We start from the raw sequence: 23,486 nt of genomic DNA, 5'->3' as shown, positions 1-23,486 counted from the left end.
TTGTTCCAGTATTTCTTTACACTCTTACATAGATACTTTAGTCCTTTTCCATCCTCCATACAGAAAAACAACAACAACAACAACAACAAAAAAAACAGGTGTTACTAATAATATTAACGATAGCTCAGTTCCACCGAAATGTCACAGAGAGCCAGCAGGAACAGCCATCATTGCTGTTATTAATTACACCTGTGCTTTCCCTGCTATTACGTATAAAGATGTCAGCTATGAAAAACTACAGATGGACAAATAATGATACTGACTGAAAAAGAAAAGAAAAAACATTCAGTAAGGCTGCACCCCCGTCTCGATGCGTACCTTTAACTGCACATCTGTTTGGATTATTAGCTGATTTTTAAGATACTTACTCTTATAGCACATTTTCCTCCTCTTGAAGTTGAGCACTGTGTAGTTGTTGGCATGGATGGTCAGATTGAGCTGCACAGTTAAAACAGCCTCTCCATCGACCTTGCCGGAACAGAAGAGGTCCACTCTAAAGACTGGGGAGAGATGAACACACGTGTCATTTAGAGAAACTTGGCCCCCAGCAGCACGTGAAACTATGCCAGGAATCACTCATCACAGATGTATGACATCAGTGAATTATAAAGATTAGGCTTTTAATTAACTCTGCTGTAAAACTTGTTTAAGTTGAGCACAATCCTACAAATCTAACAATGTCGTATACAACTCTGCCACTCCTACTGTCACATTACAGTATACTCAGAAATGATTAAATTAATTTATCAAGGAAAAAGTCTAAAGCAACTCCCCTGTCTGTGAGGTATAATACAGCATATTTTTTGTCAAAAGGAATCTGGTGGCTTTGAAGAGAAATATATAAAGGCTTCAGTTCAATGTCGGAAAGGGTACCTCATACAACCCCACTTCATAAAATCTGAACTAACCTTTGTAGTTATATTTTAATTATTAGAGCTCTAACCTGTGTCACTTCTGTTTTGCTAACAGCTGCGTGGGCGTTTCCATTTGAAAGACCTTTTAAAGTCTACAACTAAGAAGCACATAGGAGCCCTATGAGCATATGACACAACAAAAGGCGAATATCTGACAAACCAGAGGGAACACGGGGCACCTCCCCCTGACTGGAGATGTTGCTCCGTGGTTGGTTCATGGCAATAGGATTCTCCATGTGGAAGCCAAGCCGGTAGTCAACCTATAAACAAAGAATGATGAAGAAAAGGATGTAATAAAATGTTTGGCGTTTAAAGGGACCTTGGTGTTCAACATCTCTGACAAACTGTGTGTGCTTGGAATGTATCCAGAGGACTTCATTCAATCACTGAAATAAACTAAACTTCTGGACTTCTTTAAGCCAGGAGAGCTATTGCATCATGTTGATATGTTTTGACGCTGCATCATTGAGAATGTGGATAAAGGAGCTATCTGAGGGTTTAGGTCTGGAAAGACTAACTTACATTTCTAAGGTTAAGTGAAAAGACTTATTTCAGCTCTGGGAACCAAATATGAACATTATGAAAGGAGGAAACATAGGCATTATCTGATCAGAAATTCAAAAAATTGTAAGGTAATAATTTGATTTATTGGTATTGTGCCTGATCTCTGTGCATGTAGAAAGTATGAGTGTATTTAGATGTGTCTATGTAGTGTGTATTGTATATTATTTTAGTTTCAAACCATTGTACTATTGTTATGTATTTCTTTGATGTGTTGTCAATAAGATAGGACAATGACAATCAACATATTGGGGAAAAAAGCATGTACTGAAATGGTTATCCAATAGCCCTGTACAATGATTGCACTAAAGGGCTGCTAAGAAGTCCCTTCTTAACTCTGCTTATCCATTTTTACACAGAACCAAACAGCGACATCATCTCCAGTGAGTGATTTTAGATAGCTTAGCAGTAAACACGGTGCTTTCTAAACAATACTTGGCATAACATGGCAATACCATTAATTTACCACCCCTGTTTTTGGAGGCCGATCTTACTCTCTGCTCAGAGGGTAAGGAGCTCCCAGACCTCAGTGAGTGCGTTTACACGGACAGTTTAATTCTCTTTTCATTCGGAATGAAAGTTCATTCCTATTAAAAGTGATCTTGTAAACACCTAATTCGGAATGAAAATGGCCAATGCGATTGAAAATTCATTCTGATGTAAGGGGCTGAAATATTTCTAATTTTCCGTTTCTAATTCCGAATGAAAGAATTTCTCGCATTTGTATACACTCATTCCTCTTTAAGTTCATTCCGGTGTTTCTGTGCATGCATTTCCTTGCCGCTCTGGCGTGATGACGTATATAGCGTGCGCGACAAGATGGCAGCTTCTAAAAACAAGAGATGGTCCAGAGTGATCTTCTATCTCCCTTCTTTGACCTTCTACCTCCCTTCTCCTCCTCAACAGACGAAGCAGAACAAGGTTGTTGTTGTACTGCTGCTTCAAGAATATAAGCAAAACAAGCCTGAAAAAGGCACTAAGAACGGCGGCGTCAAGTATCTTGTTATGGACTACAGTGTTTTCTTCCAGTAAACATAAACATGCAACATCCGCCCCGCCCCCTATCCAATCAGAAACCTTACCTGCCCCAAACCTTGCATGGACCCGAATAAAGGCGATTAAACTGATCTCCCGTGTAAGCCCTCATTCGGAATGAATATTTCTCATGTAAACTACCTGGAAAAACTTTAATTCTGAATGATTTCATTCAGATTTATTTCATTCTGAATGAGAAGCCATCATGTAACCGCACCCATTGTCTCAGTGTCTCACGGACATTTTCGGCTGCTGTTCTTCTTTGAGTTAGCTGCTAACCGCTGCTGGCTGCTTTTAAATCTCTCTGGGGTTGTGTCACACATAACACACAACCATGGTCCCATCCTGCCGGCTGGGATGCTATTACTACTTTCGCAGCTGGCCTAAAGGCGAGGAAACTCTGTCCCCACATTTCACAATTATACATGTTTATGAAGAACAGCAAAGCTGAATAATGGCATTAAATTCTCACTTTGAACGGCAGTGCAAAAAGAGCAAAAAACTCCAGACTTACCTTTGTCTTGGAATGCCATGAGAAGTGAAGACTGTTGGTTTCGCTGGGCACAGGCAGGGTGAAGGAGAGGGCATAATGATTCACCACATCATCTCGCACATAGTAGAGCTCTGCGTCGAGGCCTGCGTGAGGACAGAGGACATAAAATTGCACCTTATGAGAAAGAGTTGAGATCATTTACTGAATATTTTGGAAATCCAGATAAAAACCACTACAGTGCACATAAAAGGCAGGACATTTTCTAATTTAGAGGTAGATTTAGACACTCACACAGAGCAAGCCTGAGGAAAATGGTAAAATATCCACTCAAACTGCCAGCTTGGATTAGGGGGGTTTCCCCACAATAAAAGAGATGGACTAACCACATCTGTTAGTACTTGAGCCCTCTTAGTGCCCAAGTGAAAACTTCAAAACGTTCAAGTGAGACAACATCCAAATATGACCGCAATTTTCTATCCAGGAAGCAAAACTGGGCAGGGGAAGGGTTAAGAGAAAGGGACTGGAATGCTTTAGATCAAAGGGGACTTGCATACATCAACCGTTCAGTCTTTAGTGAACATATAGCCTAGGAAATGTCATCGTACATGATCATCAGAGAGTGGGACGGGTTGGTAACATGTTGTGTTTCTGTCTCATTCACATGAACAGGCCTAAAAAAGTTTTTTCACTGGCATTACAGCTGCATCAAGAAGTAATACAAGTCTAATGTGTGCGGGTGAAATCCCCAACCCCGGCCTGGGGCGGTGCTATCAGTCCTTGAAAGCATAGTCTGGCAGAGTGGGGTCTGCCTATCAGTCTGTGAGTATCTAGTTTAAAGAGAGGGGAAGAATGTGCCCAGGCTCCCCCAATACCCTCGGGCTATCTCAAAGCACCGACTCAGAGACCTTTCTCACATTGGCTCAATTAAAAACATTCTCAGGCATTTACCAACTCAGAGAGGGGACGGATGTCACATATACTACAATCGAACCAAGCCTGAAGAGTGAAAGTGCTGGATTTCCCTTCTATTAATTGAGAAATTGCTTCTTGTACACTTTCACTAAAACAGATAGTTAAAATAAAATGTGAGTTTTTACATGTAAAGTTAAAAATACAGATCCCATCTCATGTTCTCAGCACTGAGACAATTATAAATGAGCAAAATTGGTAAAACGTATCTGCTGGCAGAACATTTACCTGCTCCAAAGAGCCAGCTGTGGCCCTCCACACAGAGTCCTGCATGGATCTGATTTTCAAGACCACTCCTGAGCCGGCACCGCGACGTGGAATACCGCACCGGGCCCCTCACCCGCACATATGACTAATCGCTTGTGCAACCCTGACTCACTGACAAGATCGGCAGCCTGAACCAAAACTGCAAATCCTACATAACCATGCACTGTTCAAATAATCTGATTAGGCAGCATGTTAAAAGTTATCATTTTGGGCCATTTCTTACATGTGAAATTAGGGTATATTTCTTTATCACATAATATTGAGCAGCACATCTCCACAGTTAACACGCCAGTTCGTAATGCATCTGATTGAACCCGCTCTCTTATTCTAGCTGGTGAAAACAACAAACCCTATCCGATCAACATTCTTGCGTTCACCCAGAACTGAACCCGGACACTGATTTAAGACAAAATACCACCTCTGAATAACCTTTTTTGCAGGTCATCCACCGGGTGCCTCAAAATCCAGCTTCTTCACCTGCCAGATTGTGTGAGACCAGCCTCTGAGACGAGCTTCTCCGAGACAGTTTCTGACAGTTTGTGCAGAAATTCTTTGCTTGTGCAAACCAACTGTTACATCAGCTGTTTGGGTGACTGGTGTCAGACAATCTTGCAAGTGAAGACGCTGGATGTGGACATCCTCAGCTGGTGTGGTTACACATGGTCTGTATTTACAAGGCCAGCTGGATGTACTGCCAGATCAGCTTATGGTAGTGAAATAAACATTCAGTTCACAGGCAACAGCTCTGGTCAACAGTGGTATCTGTGGCATTGTGTGAAAAGAAACTGCACATCTTAGAGTGACCTTTTATTGTGACCAGCCCAAGGCACACCTGTGTAGTCATGATCAGCATCTTGATAATCCACACCTGTCAGGTGGATAGATTATGGAGTCAAAGCGCTCACTAATACAGATTTAAACCAATTTGTAAACCAAGTTTGAGAGAAAGAACCTACTTCAGGGTTTCCCACACATTCATTTATTCGTGGCAGTCCACCACGATAACATTTGCCACCTACTGATTTTCTATTTTTGAAGCTGGATCTTTTCTTGGGAGCACTGTTGGAATACATATACCATTCAGTTTTTTATAGCGCCACACTCTCAGAGCGCAGAGCGTAGTCTGGGCACAGACGGAGCGGCAAAAGTGAAACTTAACCGTTTATTAATTTGTACAGAAATAGAACGCCCTACTCTTAGAACAACAGCACACCTATTTTAGTATTGTCCAGCATGTTTCCAACCTACTTTAAATGAAACCTGCTGCAGTCCCATGTAAACCGTGCATCCCGTGGTCCAGCACTGGGTCTTTTTGTTCGCTTTCAGTTTTGATCAAGCCAAAGCAGCCTGCGCTGCTTTCACAGACCCACAAGAAACCTTTGAATTCAGAGAGGGGACACAGAATGATCACAAAGGGACACCCAACTAAACACACACACTATAAAGTCTGCTGCTGATGCACCCCCCCAATTTTGAGGGAAACACTGCTTTTGTGTGCATCGCTAAACATTTTCAATCTTTTATTTCAATTCATGAAAAAAGGGAAACAAACGAAAGTGTTGTGGATGTATACTAGTGTTGTCACGATACCAAAATCTTTGTTTCGGTACCGATACCAATATGAATTTCGATACTTTTCGGTACTTTTTCCTAAGGAAAAGTCCTTTTGGATACAAACCTTTAGAACAATAAACAGTAAGGGTGTAACGGTACCAAAAAAAAATCATGGTTCGGTAAATACCTCAGTACAGACATCATGGTTTGGTTGCTCAAATGTTTCACCAAGTTGGTGTTGTCTCGTGTTGTCTCCCTTTGCAAGGCAGACTTTCTCTTGCCTTTTTTCACATGTGCCAGCTGCGAACGTTGATACAGGTGTTGTCATACACACCACTTGCGCAATCTGTGCTCCAGTAGGAACAAGGAAGGTGTTTGTGTGCGTAAATAAATTAAATAAATTAATGAATTGAATCAATTTAAAACAGCACCGGTATTTTCCAAATGCAGTATAGTACCGTTTGGAATACTCTAGTACCGCGGTACTATTTTAGTACCAGTATACCGTGCAACACTAACATATATACTATAATATATATATACACAGATGTACAAGGGGCAACACAGCTTAGCCCTGTTATAATTACCTCTCTCAGGCTCAACTCTCTCCACCTCCCTCTTCTCAACATGGGGCAGCACTGCTTTGATACCAATTAAACTAAGCAACCAGGCATAAAGGCCCAAAGAGGACCAGTGTGAGTCTGACTAAAGTTTGTCCCTCCAACAGCACCATAGCCATCCACCCTCGCTGCAACAACTTCAAAACAGGAATGTGAAGGAATGGCAACAGGAGCCTGTCAGTGTACACAGACCGAGGGCAGGGAGTGAGTGGTTCCTGAGGTTTCATCACTGACTCACACTCTCTGCTCTCTGGACGGGGAAACAGCATTAGTGGAAGGTGTGCCTGTAAACAAGATTCCTCTTAGTTAGTGTTTGGTCACAAAGAGCCTCACTGCATTATCGTGCTGTTTGCTGTGACAGATCCAAACATCTCTAATGCTAACAGTCCTCTTGAACACTAATGGAAAATAACAACACCATCAGTTTGAATTCCAGTGTGATAACTTGGCAGCGTGTTGTGTTGTGAGGGATTATTTCCTGCAGGAAATTTCCATTTCTCTCTGCTGGTGTCAAGTGATTAACAATAGCCAGGGCAGAACACACTGTATCACCTGCACTGATGTAAAAAACACTCACTCAGCACACTTGAGCACGCTGAAATAACAATGACAGAGAACATCTAAATCAACACTTCATGTTTGCAGTAATAAATCCTCTATTTTTACATTTTAATACTGTATGAAACACACGACAGCAATTTTTGTTGGTGAAATAAATCTTTAAAAGAAATGACTGCTGTATTCATTCATCATGTTCAACTCATATCGATACCTCACATGTGCAGCCTGTAATGTGAAAATCATTTCTCATGAATTAGCCTAAACAAAAGGTCAGTAAGTCCCTCGATTAATCAGCACAATCTAATGCATACAACTGTTTAAATAAAACTTGTCTTCAGTGATGTATAGTTTGGCCCACAGTGACATGTAGCCATAATAAGCAGCTGTTAAAATCATCTGTTCATGCTTAGCATGCACAAGTACATGATGTGACATTGTTTAATGACAAATTGGTGAAATTCATCATCATGTATCAACTAAGTGACCTGATAAACTGATCATACTGTTGCAAAATAAACAAATCACACAAAAGCTAGGGCTGGGAACTGAGAACCGGTTCCAAATTGTCCGAGAGTATCAATTCCTTTTATCGATGCCGGCATGTTTTTCTGACAGTCCTCGCTGCCGGAAAGTCGCAACGAGGAGAAGTCATGGCAGAGAGGATGGAACGGTCCAAGCATGGTTTCATTTCATGATGACAGATGACAACAGTGCTGCTTGCAATGTTTGTCAAATGATCGTTTCAAGTACGAGTGTAAACACTAGCAATATACTGAGACATCTTTCTGTAAGATACTGGCTTAAATTCCAGGAACGCCATGTATTTGAGACTTTATACACTTTAGAAACTTCCTATACTAACTGTTGAAGCAATACTAAAAAGTTGGGCTCACACTGAAAGGCCTACTTTTTTCCCCACAGAGAAAACTGATCAGAAATCAAAAACGGAACCGATAAAGAAAACAAACCAATAAAAATAATTGATGATGGTACTGGCACCAAAATCTCATCATTTCCCATCCCTAACTAAAGCTCCCTCATTCTGGGCAGTGCAGTGCTAGTCTGTGTTGCTCTTCTCTTTGTCTTCACACAAAGCTTTTCAAAAATCTTTTTAGCAAGTGACATGACCGCAATTGCATTGCATTGTGCACAGAGGAAGAAGGGCCCTTAAATAACTTTTTATGGTGTAACTGCTTGAATCATAGCGGTCAAAAAGAATATGTGAAGGAAAAAGCTCGACATGTGAAAAACATGAATTCCACAAGAATAACTTCAGTCCCAGTCATTAAAAAACTATACCCTCTTCTTGAAGTGAGAGACTCAGCGACTAACGGGCAAACTATAGTCAAAGACAGTAGAGAGGGACATGATTAAAACAACTAGGCAGTACGATAAATGCTTGTCCGTAAACACAGCGCAGGTGGAACTTTAAATACCTTTTTTTTTCCTCTCATGGATCAGTTTGTGGTGTATCAATTAGAGCTGATCGTGTCAGATCAGATCAGATCAGAACAGAACAATAGATTGGATTAGACAAGCAGCTGCTGCAGAAAGCCAACTTTTAGACCCAGCGCTCAACCGCAGGGTGCGCGCTTTCCACAGGCACGCAGACGCTTTCCTCAAAAGTAGCTTGGAAAAATGCTAGACAACATTATAATGAGAGCGCAATTGTTCTTAGAAATATAGCATTTTATATCTATATGAAATAACTAACAGTTAAGTTTCACTTTGACTGCACCTGGCACAGGGTTGGAAATTGGCACCGGCCACCAGCCAAATTCTGGCAAAATATGCAAGTGGCTGCTGGTTTGCTCCACTCACCAGCCAAAAAACCCCCACAACTGTAATCTATTGAGTGGCTGGTAGATTTTGGAATCCACCAGCCACAGTGGCAGTGACAAATAAGTTAATTTCCTGCCCTAGCCTGGCATTTTGCTGCTCTGTCTGTGCCCCACAGTGGGCTCTGCACTCTGAGACTGTGCTCTGAATGAACTCTGAATAACCAAATGGTATACTGGACTTTTCTCAATCATCATAGTCCACATTAAAGTACTCTGAGAGAGGTACTTGTTGATGTGATCATTTCTTGGCTCTATTACGGCTGTATTCCCTCCCTCCTTTCCTGCTTTCTTATATATTCCTCTCTCACATGAATCTACTGTAAGAAACAGTGGACAAAATCCACAATCTTTACTCTGTGCAAAAATACATTCTATGGTTTAGCCAAAGCTAATATAAGGCTTCAGCAGTCTGAGTTTGGCAAATCAAGTCAGTACTTTCTACAGTTACAGTCTTTTGAGTATGAAATTCCCTCTTTGCATGTCCCCGACTATGGTTCCCACTCATACCGCTGAAGCCTCATATTAACCTCGGCTGAACTTGTCACCAAATGCTTAGAGTCATGTTATAAACCACACTCAGTTCTACTTCATAAGTCAGCATCTGGAGAAAAGTTATGAGAAAATGTTTGGGTTCTTGTGTAACCTATAGGGGTGAAATGGTTCTCATTTGGTCCTCATACTTGAGAAACTGGAACCATGATGAAAGTTTTTACATTTTTATTGATCAACTAATCGTTTCAGTGGCACTTATGCATTTTCATATGGGTTATGTGTAAAAACCTTGCATTTGTAAAGTAACTAATAACTTAAGTTATCAAATAATTCTAGTGGAGTGAAAACCCCTTTAAAGTGTAGTGGAGTAAAAGTAGAAAATGACATGAGATCAAAATACTGTAATAAATAAAAGTACCTCAGATTTATACTTCAGAACAGCAGAGGGACACACAGTGACTGAAATTAAAAGAAAATGTTTTTAGAAGCAGTGCGTTTTTATGAGGTCAGCGTTTATTCATTCATTTATCAAATAGATCATGTGATCTCTAAAGACATGTTCTCTGTGTGAGGCCTGGATGACCGAGGCATCTAAGGGTGCATGCATTCATACCAGGATAGTCCGGGGGACTCGGTTCGATTGGACGGGGAATGCTAAAAAATTTCACACCTTCATTTGGTTCGGTTCACTTTCAGACTGCACTTTTTAAAGCATACCAAAATGCCTGGACATCATCACGCAGATACAACAGCTGCTCTTTTGGGGGCGGTACTGCCGGAAACGACCACTGACCAGGAAGGGAAAAAAAGCATGAGGAAGAAGGAAACCCGGCTCATTGATTGGCCAGGACCAAAAACAGAAATCCATCCCATTCAGCCAGCTTGGTCACCACAAAAATACCAAAATGCACTGCGCCCTACGTCACTTTCTCTCTATGGTTCACTTCCTCTTTTTGGTTTGCTGGATAGTCCGTTTGCATATCCCACTGTAAGTGAACCGCACCAGGGTTCACTTGCAAGTGAACCAAAACCCCCAATTTTCAAGCGGACCAGGGTTCGCTCGTTTGGTCCGCACCAGAGTTCAAATGAGTGTTCATGCCACTTCAAACGAACCAAACTATCCGTGGAAGTGGACCGGGGTTCGTTTAAAGCGGACCAAATAGCGCCAGTGTGAATGTGTCCGAAGAGCAGCATGCAAGCCATTCAGAAGCTGAACACATGTGATATTATCTAAGGGATTTTATAGTCCTAATCAATGGACCAATAGTATTTCTTTAGCCCCCAACTTTAATAATCCAATAATTTCAATTACTATTAAACATGTAATAACCTAAATTTGATTTTATTATATTCATACATTTTTTATATTCCTCAAATTTAAAACATGTGTTTCCTCATGTCGGGTAAGAATTTGAAAAATATGTTTTTCTCTTGTCTTGGTAAGAGTGCTCCAGACCACTCATATTTTTTCTTACCTAAGATAAGATTAAAAAAATAAGAAAAGAATCCCAGAAATCCACAGACACAAATAAAATGAGAACAAATAGTAGACACTAACAAATACAAGAGGAAATTTGTTTGTTGTCTCACTTCCTGCATGAGGCCCAATGAGCACAAACTGACTTATATTCTTCGCAGCATGCCAACTGGAAGTTGCTCGTGATCTTTTAATAGGCAATTTGAGAGGCTATACAAGACGCTAACACTTAAAATAACTCTTTTGGGAAATAAGAAAAGCTCCACAGATGCACTGCTTCACTGGTTTGACAGACATTCAACACCAAACTAATCACAAGCTCTTTCCACGAAACACCCTGCTGACATTCCTAGAGCACCAACACATTAGAGCTGCACAGTGCAATCAGTCCTTCTAATTTACATGCCTTGCTAAAGGGCACATTGTGACTTCTTTCAGCTGTGAGAGGGGAGATTTCAGTCCTCCTACATTTTTCGTATTGGTTCAGACACCGAAACTGATACCTTACTATTAACACCACATATCAGAGCACCTACTGGAAATGGCCGCTCCTTTCATATACAGATGTCAACACAAAACTAGAACTCACAGCAGGATTTCAGTTTGTCTGAACATTTTGGGCTCTGTAAAGTTTTAAATCGACATGCAGTGTTCTCTTGTGAGCTGTGGATCACGTTGCAGACTGAAAGAGGAGAACAAAAGGTGGCAGTGGCCAGGTGGTAAGGTCCAGGACAGATATAACAAAGACCCTCTTGTGCGCACAGTCGACACTATACCTCCCAAAGCCTTCATCCCTGAGCGCTCGGGAGATAAACACTCCCTCCAGCCTCTCACTGGGAAGACACTGGCGACATTAACCAAGGAAGGGGAAAATGAGGGCCTGCATGAAACTCTATCAACTGGAAACTCCAAACAAATCCACAGGCATGAATCGGGCAGGAGAGGAGGGGGTAATGTACGAGGGATCTAAAGGTCTTAGATATCAGACAGAGAGGAAAAGCTATAAACTGAGGAGAGCGGGTTTTGGTCTGTGACTGAAAAAGACATCATGTTAAGTAGCTCAATGCTAAAATCTCTCTGACTGATGAGCAGTTTAGTCTGTTGTTTATAACCTATAGTTGTTTGGGGCACAGGTGTGTCGGTCAGGACCCAAATAAGCGCAGTGTCCAGTGTGAAGTTGTTTGCATGAATGATTCCTGAGAAAGCTGCAAGCAGCAATACCACAGGCTGACCAATTAGCTTGTTCTGAACAGAAATGTTTTCAACGGACACTGCACTAGTAATACAAAAATACACAACTTGGAGAACTTGTTCAGAACTTTTTGCAATGCAGCCCAAATCTAGCAGTCACTTAATTTAAAGTTGTCCAACAAGTTACACACAACAACCCAAAATGAAGAGAAAACTCATTTCGCTGCTTGGTCAGGTTTGTCTCATCTGAACATATATCTTACAATTCATACCATCATTCAGGCCTTGTTTACACGGATACAGATACAAATAAAAACGGATTCTTATTTATCCCGTATAAAAAAAATTCCGGGTTTACACTTTCAGTTGTTTAAACAATATCCCTGTTTACTTGAAAACGCAGAAACTGCAGTTTTTTGCTGCAATTACCATGCCAGGCCGGTAGGTGGCGATACGCCATATGCTAAACACCAGAGAAGAACGTTCTGCACATGCACAGTGATTTGTTTTCCTCTTGGTGCTAGTGATAAAAGCAATGATACACTACTACACATCTCCATAGAAACGAATATTTTTTTAAAAAACTTTCACTTTGGAAGCAGTTTTTTAAAATCTCAGTTTTTGCTGAGGAAAACGCCGGTTACGTGTAAATGATAGGCGCAAACGCAAAGATTGGAAATGCTTCCGATACTGCCTAAAATGTAGTATCAGGTATTGGCGAGTACAGCCTATGACCAATCCAATACCACGTATGCCTCACGTCATTACACATACGCACGCTACAGGCAAACGAAATGGAAACGGAGCAGAGTTAAAAAAGCATTCTACTGTAGCCTTTAAAATGTCTTGGATAACACTGGATAATAATAATAAAAAAAAGTTTTATGGCATTCATTCTACTATCATGTATTCATTTCTTAATATTTTACATAGAGTTTTAGGAGTTGAGACATACAACAATTCATATCCCATCCATTTTTATTTTAGGCACTGGTATCGGATCGGTACTTGGTATCGGCAGATAACTAAGGTTCAGGGATCGGTATCAGGAAGGAAAAAGTGGTATCGGTACATCTCTAGTATAAACAGGCAGTTAATGTACAAAAACATCTCAACAACTTCCTTCATGTAAAGTTAGAAATGGTTCACCATGTTAAAAATGCAATAAAGCTAATTCATAATCATTCATAACAAGATCACTGACTCGGTGAAAACTTGGCTCAACCACAGGGAAACTTGGACATGATAATTATAGTATGACTGATGACATATTCAAACCAGATTCAGAATAAGCTGGGCTTTAAGTGCTAATCTTAAATGATCACAAGACTTGCTGGTTGCTTTATAAAATAAAAACAGTTATCAAATAGCAAAGCTTGGCTCTCAAACATCCACCCTAACAAAAGGCATTGGGCTAAAAAATTCAGCAGGAAATCACCTGACATGCCATCCCGTCACAGTTATCTCTCTGGAGATGCAGGGCACTTGAGAGTTATTTTTCTTGAACTCATCATCCAGGTTATGAAGTCTACAGGAGTGGGTACATGATTTGAGTTGTCCTACAGTAACCTTCGAGGTAAACACTTGAATCTTCCTGAAGAATAAACAGCACTCATCTGGAGACAGCCACTGTTCTTTACACTGATGGCAAAGATAATAGATAAAAAAAAGACATAATATAACACTGCACACCAAAGTGAGAGTGAGATAAACAGTAGCAGATGGAAACCTGTATTAATTCACATTTTCTTTTGCTGATTTTATGGAAATTTGGTTAAAATTTCTGCCATATTTGGATGGAAACTTCCCTCAGTCTTTCTCTCTGGCAGCTGCACACCTTTCTTTCCAAAGGAAAGATTAGGCATAGCCAAGCTTTGGTGCGTGTCCCAACACAAATCCAACTCAAGTTTCTTTACCTCCAGCAACTGAAGAAAAGCAGTATCAAAGTTTAAAAAATTAAAAAGGAAAGCGCTATAAGAATGCAGAATAAAGTCATCATGACGTAGTATGTTCTTTGAAAAGCATAACCAAAGACACCAACTGACTTTTTACAGTCAGACAGCACCAGCAGCTCTGGTTGCAAAAATAGTCACATCTGAAAGCATCTTACAGCAAGAAAAAAAACACACATTAAGTCACAATCTCTGTGGTTTTCTTTGATTCACTTCAAAAGAAATCATACATCAGTTTCCTCTTTTATTCCATGAAGTGGCCCAAGGGCAGACGAGGATGAAGGCAGGGGGAAGGAATCTGAGTGAGGCTGTCTGCCGCTGTCCCTTTATAGGCACCTCGTTGATGGTTATTTGTTGCTTGAAGGGGCTCCTTAGTTTACTCAACAAATATCAAATGGTTTACTGAAAAAATGATTAGCAGTTCGAGGCAGCCTAACAGGTCATTTAAGAAGTCGCACGCACACCGTCTCACGCTATTTTTGGATGCTGTTTTACATGGGCGGCTTTGTGAGTACGGCCGCAGTTTGAAAGCCTGGGTTGTGCGCACAAGGTCAAATATTTTTGTACTTTTTTTTTTTTAAGTTGAGAAAGGTGTGTTTCCTAACTAAATTAGCTTGTTTTAGAAATGCCAGCCGAGACTAGAAGGCAAGACGACAAAATGACGGCCAAATTAAATCAGTGCAACTCAAGCATGGCAGTGGTCTCAACAGGATTACAGCAGAACTCAAACTCTTGTGTCATAAGGGACAAAGTTGGGAAAGAAAACATGATTGTACATTTCCAATGCCAATATTCTCATTTTAACACAAGAGCAACAATTTGGTGGTTGCTCCTGTAAAGCAACCACCCATCTTTTGTCTGAGTGCAGCAGCTCTCAGACAAAAGATGTGAAAGCAGGGGCTCCCCTATTCAACCGCAGGATCCTTGGAGAGTGGCATGAAGGAAATGAATGCTGCTGCCAATCACTCCTCACTGTTCACAGGCTCTTTTTCAAAGCCCCTGCTTTCCTTTCAGCTCTTGGGAGGAGGGGAGGTAGGCTGGTTAGCCGACATGCACTTGGCTCCTCAGAATATGAGGACGATTTTATACACTTGCTCACATTTTTGAAGACCTGGATGTTTCCATTTTTTCATGCTCAGCAAGAATTAAAGGGATACTTTGCTGATTTGTGTCATAACAACATGGGTAGTATGTGTAAATGAGCTGAGATCCCCCTGCTTATTTGTCAGCAAAAATGTACACGTCATCTGTCAGATTTTCACTGACTCTAGGACTCTTGCTAAAACTTCAGCTTTCAGTTTTTGTAAGCCCGTCACAGAGCTCTTATCCGGCCCAAAAGATCAGGTCCAACCTTACACGAACCCGCACAATTTCTGTCCAAGTCCAACCAGAGCCGGACCGACGGCAGCAGATTTTGGCCCTAGCCCAGTTTTAAAAAAACTACAATATCTACTGTAAAAAAATCTATCCCATGTAACATTTCATTTATTATATTTTCAGGGCGCCACAGTGGTGCAGTGGTTCGCACTGTCGCCTCACAGCAAGAGGATTCCAGGTTTGAATTCAACAGCCAGCTAGAGCCTTTTGTGTGGAGTTTGCATGTTCTCTGGGTTTTCTCCGGGTACTCTGGCTTCCTAACACAATCCAAAGACATGCACGTTAGGTTGCTCTAAATTGCCCCTAGGTTCAGCAGAGCCGGCTGTGCCCCTCGTGAAAATGGCGTTCCATGGCAATGCGGTGACCATGATCACCACTCTTCAATGCATGTTACGAACATTTCTCCCCCTGCTGGGGAGGCAGAAGCAAACACTGCTAACCAAGTTGCCCTACAGTGCCACCCTCTCTCTTTGTCTCATTTTCTGTCCTTCCCAGACCCAACCTGTTCGGTCGGGTTGGGTCCAATCAGGCGAGTTCTAGCCCACCGCCACCACAGGCTCAAAGAGTACAGAAGCGGATCAAAGAGAAGACCTGCCCTTCTCTCTCTCTCTATGCAAACTAAGACCAAACTCAGATCAAACGATAAACCTAAGCAGTGCTGATTAAATGTGAACCAAGATTCTGTTGCTGCGCTGCCTTTTCCTCACCTAAAATGTTTTCAAAAATATATTGTAGCTTACTTTTTAGCTGTAATACAAGATTGTTTGTTACCTGCCGGCCGCCATATTGTTCTCAGACAAGCCAATACCAACTCTCATTACGTCACCCACTCGTGAGAGTGTTAATTGATTTGGTGCAATGCAATTCGAGCAGTTGTTGGTTTTCTACCTCTTGAGCAAAAAGTGAATGCCACAACCCTTTTCCTGTTTTCTCTGGTCACATTGCACCAATTTCAAAAGTATTTGAGTCTTTCCACTTCATAGATAGCCCAGTTTTGTGAAAAGACCATCTTTCAAGCTGTGAAATACTTCACACCAACTGACCTTCTCACCTGACAGGCCAGTGGAAAAAATGTCCACATTGCTTCCCTGTTGGAAGTCACAATTAGTGTTGCTTTTTCGTCAACGAAAAGTATGACTAAGTATCGTCATCAACGAACCTTTATCACGTGACGAAAACGAGACAAGACGCAACGTAAATGGTGGTGATGTGACGATAACTATAATTAAATATATAATGCAATAATGTTGACGAATAAAAACGAGACTAAAAGTGTTTTACAAAATAAAACCTCTGCAAAATGTCTCTAAAATTTTCGTTGACCAAAACCAGACGAGATGAAATAACGTTAAAATGTTTAGTCACGTTATTATTATTATTTTGCAGTATTTCTTTTTCCATCTTCTTGAAGATGATATCCATCTTCTTGGTGTAACGCTATAGTGTCAGTTTGCGTCAATGTAGCGAGTGTGACAGTTGGTTAATTAACGGCTGTATTTACATTTATTACACGGCTCTATTAAATGCTGTATTCTGATTGGTCAGTCGCGGCATTCAGAGGTCTGATATTACTGCGTAATGACCATTGCTATGTAGCCCAGCGTTGCTAGGGACGCTACCCTGACAAGGTGATTCAGCTGTTGCCGGCAGTGCAGGGTGCTCGTCGGGGTTCTATTCCCCTGTCGGGAGTTATTTTCCCAGTATTCACCGGCTCATTATACATATACACCTGTGAGTGGAGTGATTTTCCTGTTACAAGTCCCAGTGACGTTATACTCTATATCAGCACTCATGGAATGCCTCTCGTCCAATCAAATTACTCGGTCGGAACTAACTGTTGTATAAATAAATATATATTTAGCTCTCACTATAGGAGCTAATTTTGAATTAATTTTAGAATTAATTTAGAATTGCATTACTAAAAAGAGACTAAAATACAATTTTCATTGACTAAAACTAGACTAAAATGTCATCAGTTTTCGTTGACTAAAACGAGACAAAAATAGTCATGGATTATTCTGACTAAAATAAGACTAAAATACTCAGACTTTTAGTTGACTGAAACTTGACTAGACAAAAAAGAGTATGAACGTGACTAAAACTAATAGAAAGTATGACACAAAGACTAGACTAAAACTAAAATAAAACAGGCCGCCGAAAACAACACTAGTCACAATGAAATAAAACAGGATTACAATATGTGAGGTAGCTGTACTACCAGACGGCGTTTGCCTGATTAGAATCTGTCAACAACTATAGCTGCACACAACATCCTCTTCCCACAAGCAAAGTATTGGAATAATCACTTTATAGGGAATTGCTTATTTTGTGTACACAATACTAATTTTGGTTGGGGACTGTGAAGCTATGGTTTTGCTATGACTGGAAAAGCCCAGCATTACTAAAGTGAGCAGTAAGACCAGTGACAAAGTGAGTACAGCATGTAAGAACTAGAAAACAGACTCTCTCAGTGCTTACTTTCCACCAAGAAAAAATCCTCAGAGTACTGTGTTGCCTGGTCGACCATGGAAAACTGGGCTCAAAAAGGTCATTATTACAGGAGACAGCGAGTTAACGTACAGAAATCTTATTTTTACTTCATCCCTCATCTTCATAATGATCACATGGATGGTCAGAATGCCAGGAAACAGAGAAAGAAAGAACGCTATTGTAGCCTGTGAAACCAGTGTCACAGCTCGGGTCATGGGCCTTATGAATGTAGTCGAGGATTACCCCTGGTGTTAAGTGAGAAGTGTGATGCAGCGTCTCTCGCGACAATCATCATATACATTTCTAAACAACCTTTAAAATAAAAAACCTTCTGGCGTGGTACCTGCTTGAGCTGATCGACAGAAAATAAATCTGAAACTATTCTGATGTCATTTAAGTCATTCTTCAAACAGAAATGCCAAAACAAATCACTGGATACAGCTTCTCAAATGTCAGGATTTGCTGATTTTCTCTGTTTTACATAATTGTAAAGTGAATATGTCTGGGTTTTTGGCGGACAGCTGGACAAAATAAGACATTTCAATATGTCAACGTGTGGCCTAGGAAACCGTGAAGGCCATTTTTCTGACGCAGGGCTCAAAATACCATGTGCATATATATGTATGTATGTAAACCACAGAACATTAAATATAAACTCCAAACTGCCCAAAACAGGGTTGTGTTAAAGTCACCTACAACTTAACTTAATTGGCGACATAAAACTGTTCATAATGAGGTCCCGTCTAATTATCATATGCAGGGTAGTGCATGTAAAATATCAGCCGCACACATAAGTCTCAGCTTTACATGCACGTTGGTACATACTGTACACTGAGCACAGCTGCCAACTCTTCATGCATCGACTCGCAAGACGCATGCAATTGACATTTTTCACACACTCTCATGCAACATGTCCATTTTCTTACACAATGAAAAACATTTATATCTGATAGTGTTGGAGCAATTAAGAGGAGAGTGACAGCACATGGACAGACAAGACAGAGCAGCAAAAGGCAACAGCAGCACCATATACAAAACTGTGGTCCTGCAAATTTGCACAATTCCTGTTTAAAAAGGGCCAGTAATTCAGTCCACATTATATGTTATACATTTCCTTGAATATGTGGCATCAAAAGAGAAGTCCTAATAGAATAACATATACTAGATTTGCTGAAAAGCTGTTCAAAAATGCTTCTATGACCATATAATAATTGAGGGAGTTTCACTGTATAGTGCAGGGAAGCTCAAATTAAATTGTAATGTCCTCATTTTTAAACTCTCGCAATGAATAAATGTTTTCTTTTAGAGGTTCGCTGTATTTTCTGTGCCAGGAAAAAGGATCGATACACCAAATGGTGCCGTAAAAAAAAATTAATAAAGTAATTTAAGAAGTTACATGCACCAGAGCAGCGGCACAGAAAAAAGTACTTCAAGCCCTGTGGTGCTTCACAGACTCTCCACTGGGACTGAATTATATCTGTTGTTTCCTGTCCAGGACTATACTTCTTCTCTAATCTAATTTCTTTACAATCTGTTTCACTAACTATCTGTTTTAACCATTATGGACCTTCATTACACCCCAGAAATATATAACTGTACACACTGAAGTTCAGATCAGTGAGGTGGCTTCACATCTAAAAACAGAAAGTGTGATCTCGCCGGTTTTTCACCCAAATTGGAAGCAGCTCGTTCAATGTGGGTCATGCAACTCACCATGTTTTGTACAAACAATAGGTTGCAGGGATGTTTAGCATTCTTCAACTGCTGTCCAGCAAAGACTGATTCTATGGATAAAGTATTCCTTTAAGTAACTGAATTTGAGCTGGCAGCTGCAACACAATTCCAGCCCAGGATGCGGGTCTTGAGACACAGCTGATGTGGGAGCTGAGGGTAGGAATGCATGTGGAGAGCTGGGTTGAAACAGCCAGTTTACTCCCCGTTAGTCATATGCAAAAACAATCAGGGATGATGCCTGCAGTTCATCCACAGACAAACAGGCTGTGCAGGCAAAACCCCGTTTCCATTCAGGCATGACGTTTTCCTGTTCCTTACCTACCCCCTGAGAGTCACGTTGTTTGTTAAAGTTATCAGAGTGAAATCCTGAGCGGAGGGTCCATCTGCTTACAAAGCAGAGAGACCACAGCAAAAACTCCTGCCCTGTGTCTGTGGTGTGCAAAGCATCAAACAAGATAAGCTCCAGTTCTTATCTCACCTCTTACAGCTGGCTAACACAGCTGTTATTATACACTTAATGACAAGCTTGGACTCAACGCACAAATATTAATTTGCTGACATAACAAATAAAGACAACACACAGAACAAACTGAAATATACCATGGATACCCTGAACATCTTCTAATGCCCCAGCAGTACAATCAGAACATCACCGAGTCCCTATCAACACCTGGTGCCCCAGATACTGCTCTGTTAAATACAAGGCCCTGTTTACAGCTGGTGTTAACATGTGTCCTGGGTGATCACATCACAAATGGACAGCTCTATGCACAGGTGAGCTTGCACCCACTGCATCCTCAATGTGTCTTGGGTTCCGATCACTCAGACCACATCTGGAGGTGATCTGGGCCCCATGTACGTAAATAGAGTGGTGCAGGAATGAGTCCTAAAACCCAGATGTGGGTTAGCATTTTAGCACTCTTGGTTCACTCATCTTTAAGTCACTGGGTCTTCAGTGAAATAAGGTCTGTGGTTGACATGAGCTAAAGAGACTTCCACGTTTTGTTCCACAACATAAAATATGTCAGTAAATACCCCACTCATGAATTCTGAAGCTAACAAGGGGCTAAATGAGACTACAGAACACCATCATGCCAAAGACGACTTCACAGCCTTGTGATGGTGGCAAAGCTAATGTCATGTGACCGTGATGTAGTTCAGGCTTAAAACGTTTAGGCTTAAAAAACATTTAAGTGGTGCTCATTTGTGAAGATTATTTTGCTGAAGAAAACCTGTAACTATCATAAACCTTTGTTAGCAATAGAGCTTGTTTTCCAAAATTAATCCAAAATAGGGATGCACCGAATATTCGGTAACCGAATATATTCAGACGAATATTGCAAAAGAACACACATTCAGTATTCGGTGGAATAAGTGAAAAGCAAGGCCGAATAATAGCGGCGTGTTTTGATAACACAATCAAACAGCGTGCGGTGACGGACAGAGTAAAACGTCGGCAGCGTGGCGATATTTTACTCCGTCCATCACCACACTCACATCTGCGACTAAAAATAGTTTTGTGCGAGCAAAATAAATCATTCAGCACGCTGTGTGAGTACAGATTTGAACCAGCAGCAGAAACAAAAGACGAATCCCGCCGGCTGTGGGTTGAACAGGGGTCACAGACACGGAGAGGAATGTATTCCTGTCAAATACGGCGGCGCACGATAATGGCTTACCGGCGACGGAGAAGTCTGGCTCCAGGTGAATAACTTGTTGTCATGACTGCCCAAAAGTACCTGAACAGCTGAGCCATGGCGGCACACAGTATGTGGCGTATCAGAGGAGAAACAAGCCGTTCACATTTCTTGGTCCACAAACCTCACCGCACTGTAGGGACTGTTCTTTACTTGTCAGGGGAGGAGGGTGGCTGGTTGATTTTTATTTCATTTATTTATTTTATTTTGATCCCCCCTATGTTAATCACTTATTGATGCCATTTTTGAAGCATGAATAAGTTAATAAGTAATTTATTCCATTGAAATATCATTGATGTATTATAGAAAAGTGATTTATCTTTTTATAAATGACAAAAGACACATCTGCCTCATTTTTGTGTGGTATCCTGATACTACTCAGAACCGCGATACTTTCACTGGTATCGTACCGTGGGTCCCAATATTGGTACCCTGACAACACTAATCTGGAGGGGGTTCATCTGCTAAAACTAATGAAAAACTAAAAAACGGCATTCGGTATTCAGCCAAGCGCTTAATATTATTCGGCTTCGGCCACAAATTTTCATTTCGGTGCATCCCTAATCCAAAATCCAATGGAAACGTCTTGGTGGCTTTTTGTCGAGGGAATCAGGGCGATATTAACTTCCATGTTGGCCTACAAAAAAAACGTCATCCCCGCACTACACTATCTGTCCTGGTCAACATTGAAGGACTGCCTACTCAGCTGATTTCCTTGCTTATCTGATACCCCCACGGCTTGACTTTGCTATTTACTCTGTTGATAACCTGTAGGTAAGGTTAGCCATGTTAGCCTGGTCACTGTGTGTGGGTGGCCAGTCGGACTCCTACCAACTGTCCCAAGCATAGAGCTCATACTATCGCAGCAGCAGCAGCGTGTGTCTCATGATGAAAAGAGTAAGAGCGGGGCAAAGAGAGGGTGTATATGCTGTGCGCAGCCCTACAATTAAACAGCATTATACTCATTTTAAATAGTTGAGGCTATAAGTGTGTATATCGCATGTCAAAGCTCCTGCCAGTTAAAACCAACGTAAATTATTCATGTAATTATTTCCAAATAGCGAGGGAAGTGAGATGCGACCACAAGTGGTCACTCGAGATGCATTCTCACGCCAGGTGTGAACAGACAGACATAGCATTCCACATGTGATTGGATCAGGCAAGATGCGTGATAAAACCAGGTGTAAACGGGCTGCAAGACTCTCCAGAAACTCCCGTAAACAGACACATGCCAACTGTGGTTCAGAGAGCAATTTTAGGAGATTACATTCCTTTTTTTGTCCACAGGAAGTTGAAGGCATGTATGTCTGAGCATGTGAGCATGCAGTGCTGGTAGCAGCTGGGCACTCAGACAAACTGAGAAACTGTGCGCTAAGCAGCAGCACCCTAATCTGGGCACCAACAGACGGGCAGGCTGAAATCAGTGGAGGAAATTAAATCGTTCACAGGCTTTGCCAAGTGATGTTGTGACACACGTCGAATCCATTCACCATTTGAGTGTGTTACAGTACACGTCATGTCTCATCTATGCACATGATCAATCAGTTTTCATTCAGAGAAAATATGAATCCACATTTTGATTCATTATGTCCATTAGGCTAACTGATGAGTCTGTGGTTTGCTACACGACCTCTGCTGCAGCTGCAAACTTCAGATCTCTGCATGACTCTGCAGTGAGGCTCCCCAGCAGCATATCACTAATGTGAAGTCGATGCCAGCTTCACTTCCCTCCAACATGTTTTTTCCTACAGTTGCAACTGCATCATGGAAGATTCTGTCCACACGCATACTTTTAGCTCCGCACACGTAGTTGTCAAACATAAAGAGATTTCTCCACACGACCAGACAAGGTTTCAAGCAAACCACAAGAGAGGCCCTTGTCTGGCAGCAGAAGATTAACTACAGCATGATGGAGAACAAAAGGAACCAAAAGGGACAGAGTCAGCCCACGGTCCAACACCAGTCAGATTACAGAGAAGAGCAAAGGAGCTGAAATGTTTGTTTTAAACAGCACAATGAGTGATAGTTTAACATCAAAGTGCCAGAGACCAAAATCAGCCTCTTCGGTTGACACAGTAACAAGCTGGCAGCGATGACTAACTCAAGTTAGCCAACACAACTTCCTGTTCAAAACCTGGACACCCCGACACATTTTATCCTGGACAAATTGAATCGAGTCCATCCAAATCACATCTGATTCACTAAAAGATGATGATGCATTCATTTGCAGTAGCACATTAGTCAGTTTGGAAAGCTGCAAC

General features: G+C 41.2%; 1 protein-coding gene across 2 annotated transcripts in view; it reads right to left on the bottom strand.

The window, feature by feature from the left end:
* The window catches only part of ryk (receptor like tyrosine kinase), a 63,138-nt gene that overhangs the window by 33,479 nt on the left and 6,173 nt on the right, over nucleotides 1–23,486 (bottom strand). For both annotated transcript variants that reach the window (XM_049587024.1, XM_049587025.1), the window contains exons 2-4: nucleotides 3,025–3,146; nucleotides 1,075–1,174; nucleotides 369–500 (exon numbers count right to left, since the gene is read on the bottom strand). In XM_049587024.1, coding sequence (XP_049442981.1) covers nucleotides 369–500; nucleotides 1,075–1,174; nucleotides 3,025–3,146 — 354 coding nt within the window. The remainder of the gene's footprint in view (nucleotides 1–368; nucleotides 501–1,074; nucleotides 1,175–3,024; nucleotides 3,147–23,486) is intronic.

The sequence above is a fragment of the Epinephelus fuscoguttatus genome, linkage group LG10, assembly GCF_011397635.1.
Source record: "Epinephelus fuscoguttatus linkage group LG10, E.fuscoguttatus.final_Chr_v1".
Lineage (NCBI taxonomy): Eukaryota > Metazoa > Chordata > Actinopteri > Perciformes > Serranidae > Epinephelus > Epinephelus fuscoguttatus.
The sequence above is the reverse complement of the archived record's forward strand: the minus strand, read 5'-3'. Positions and strand labels throughout refer to the sequence as shown.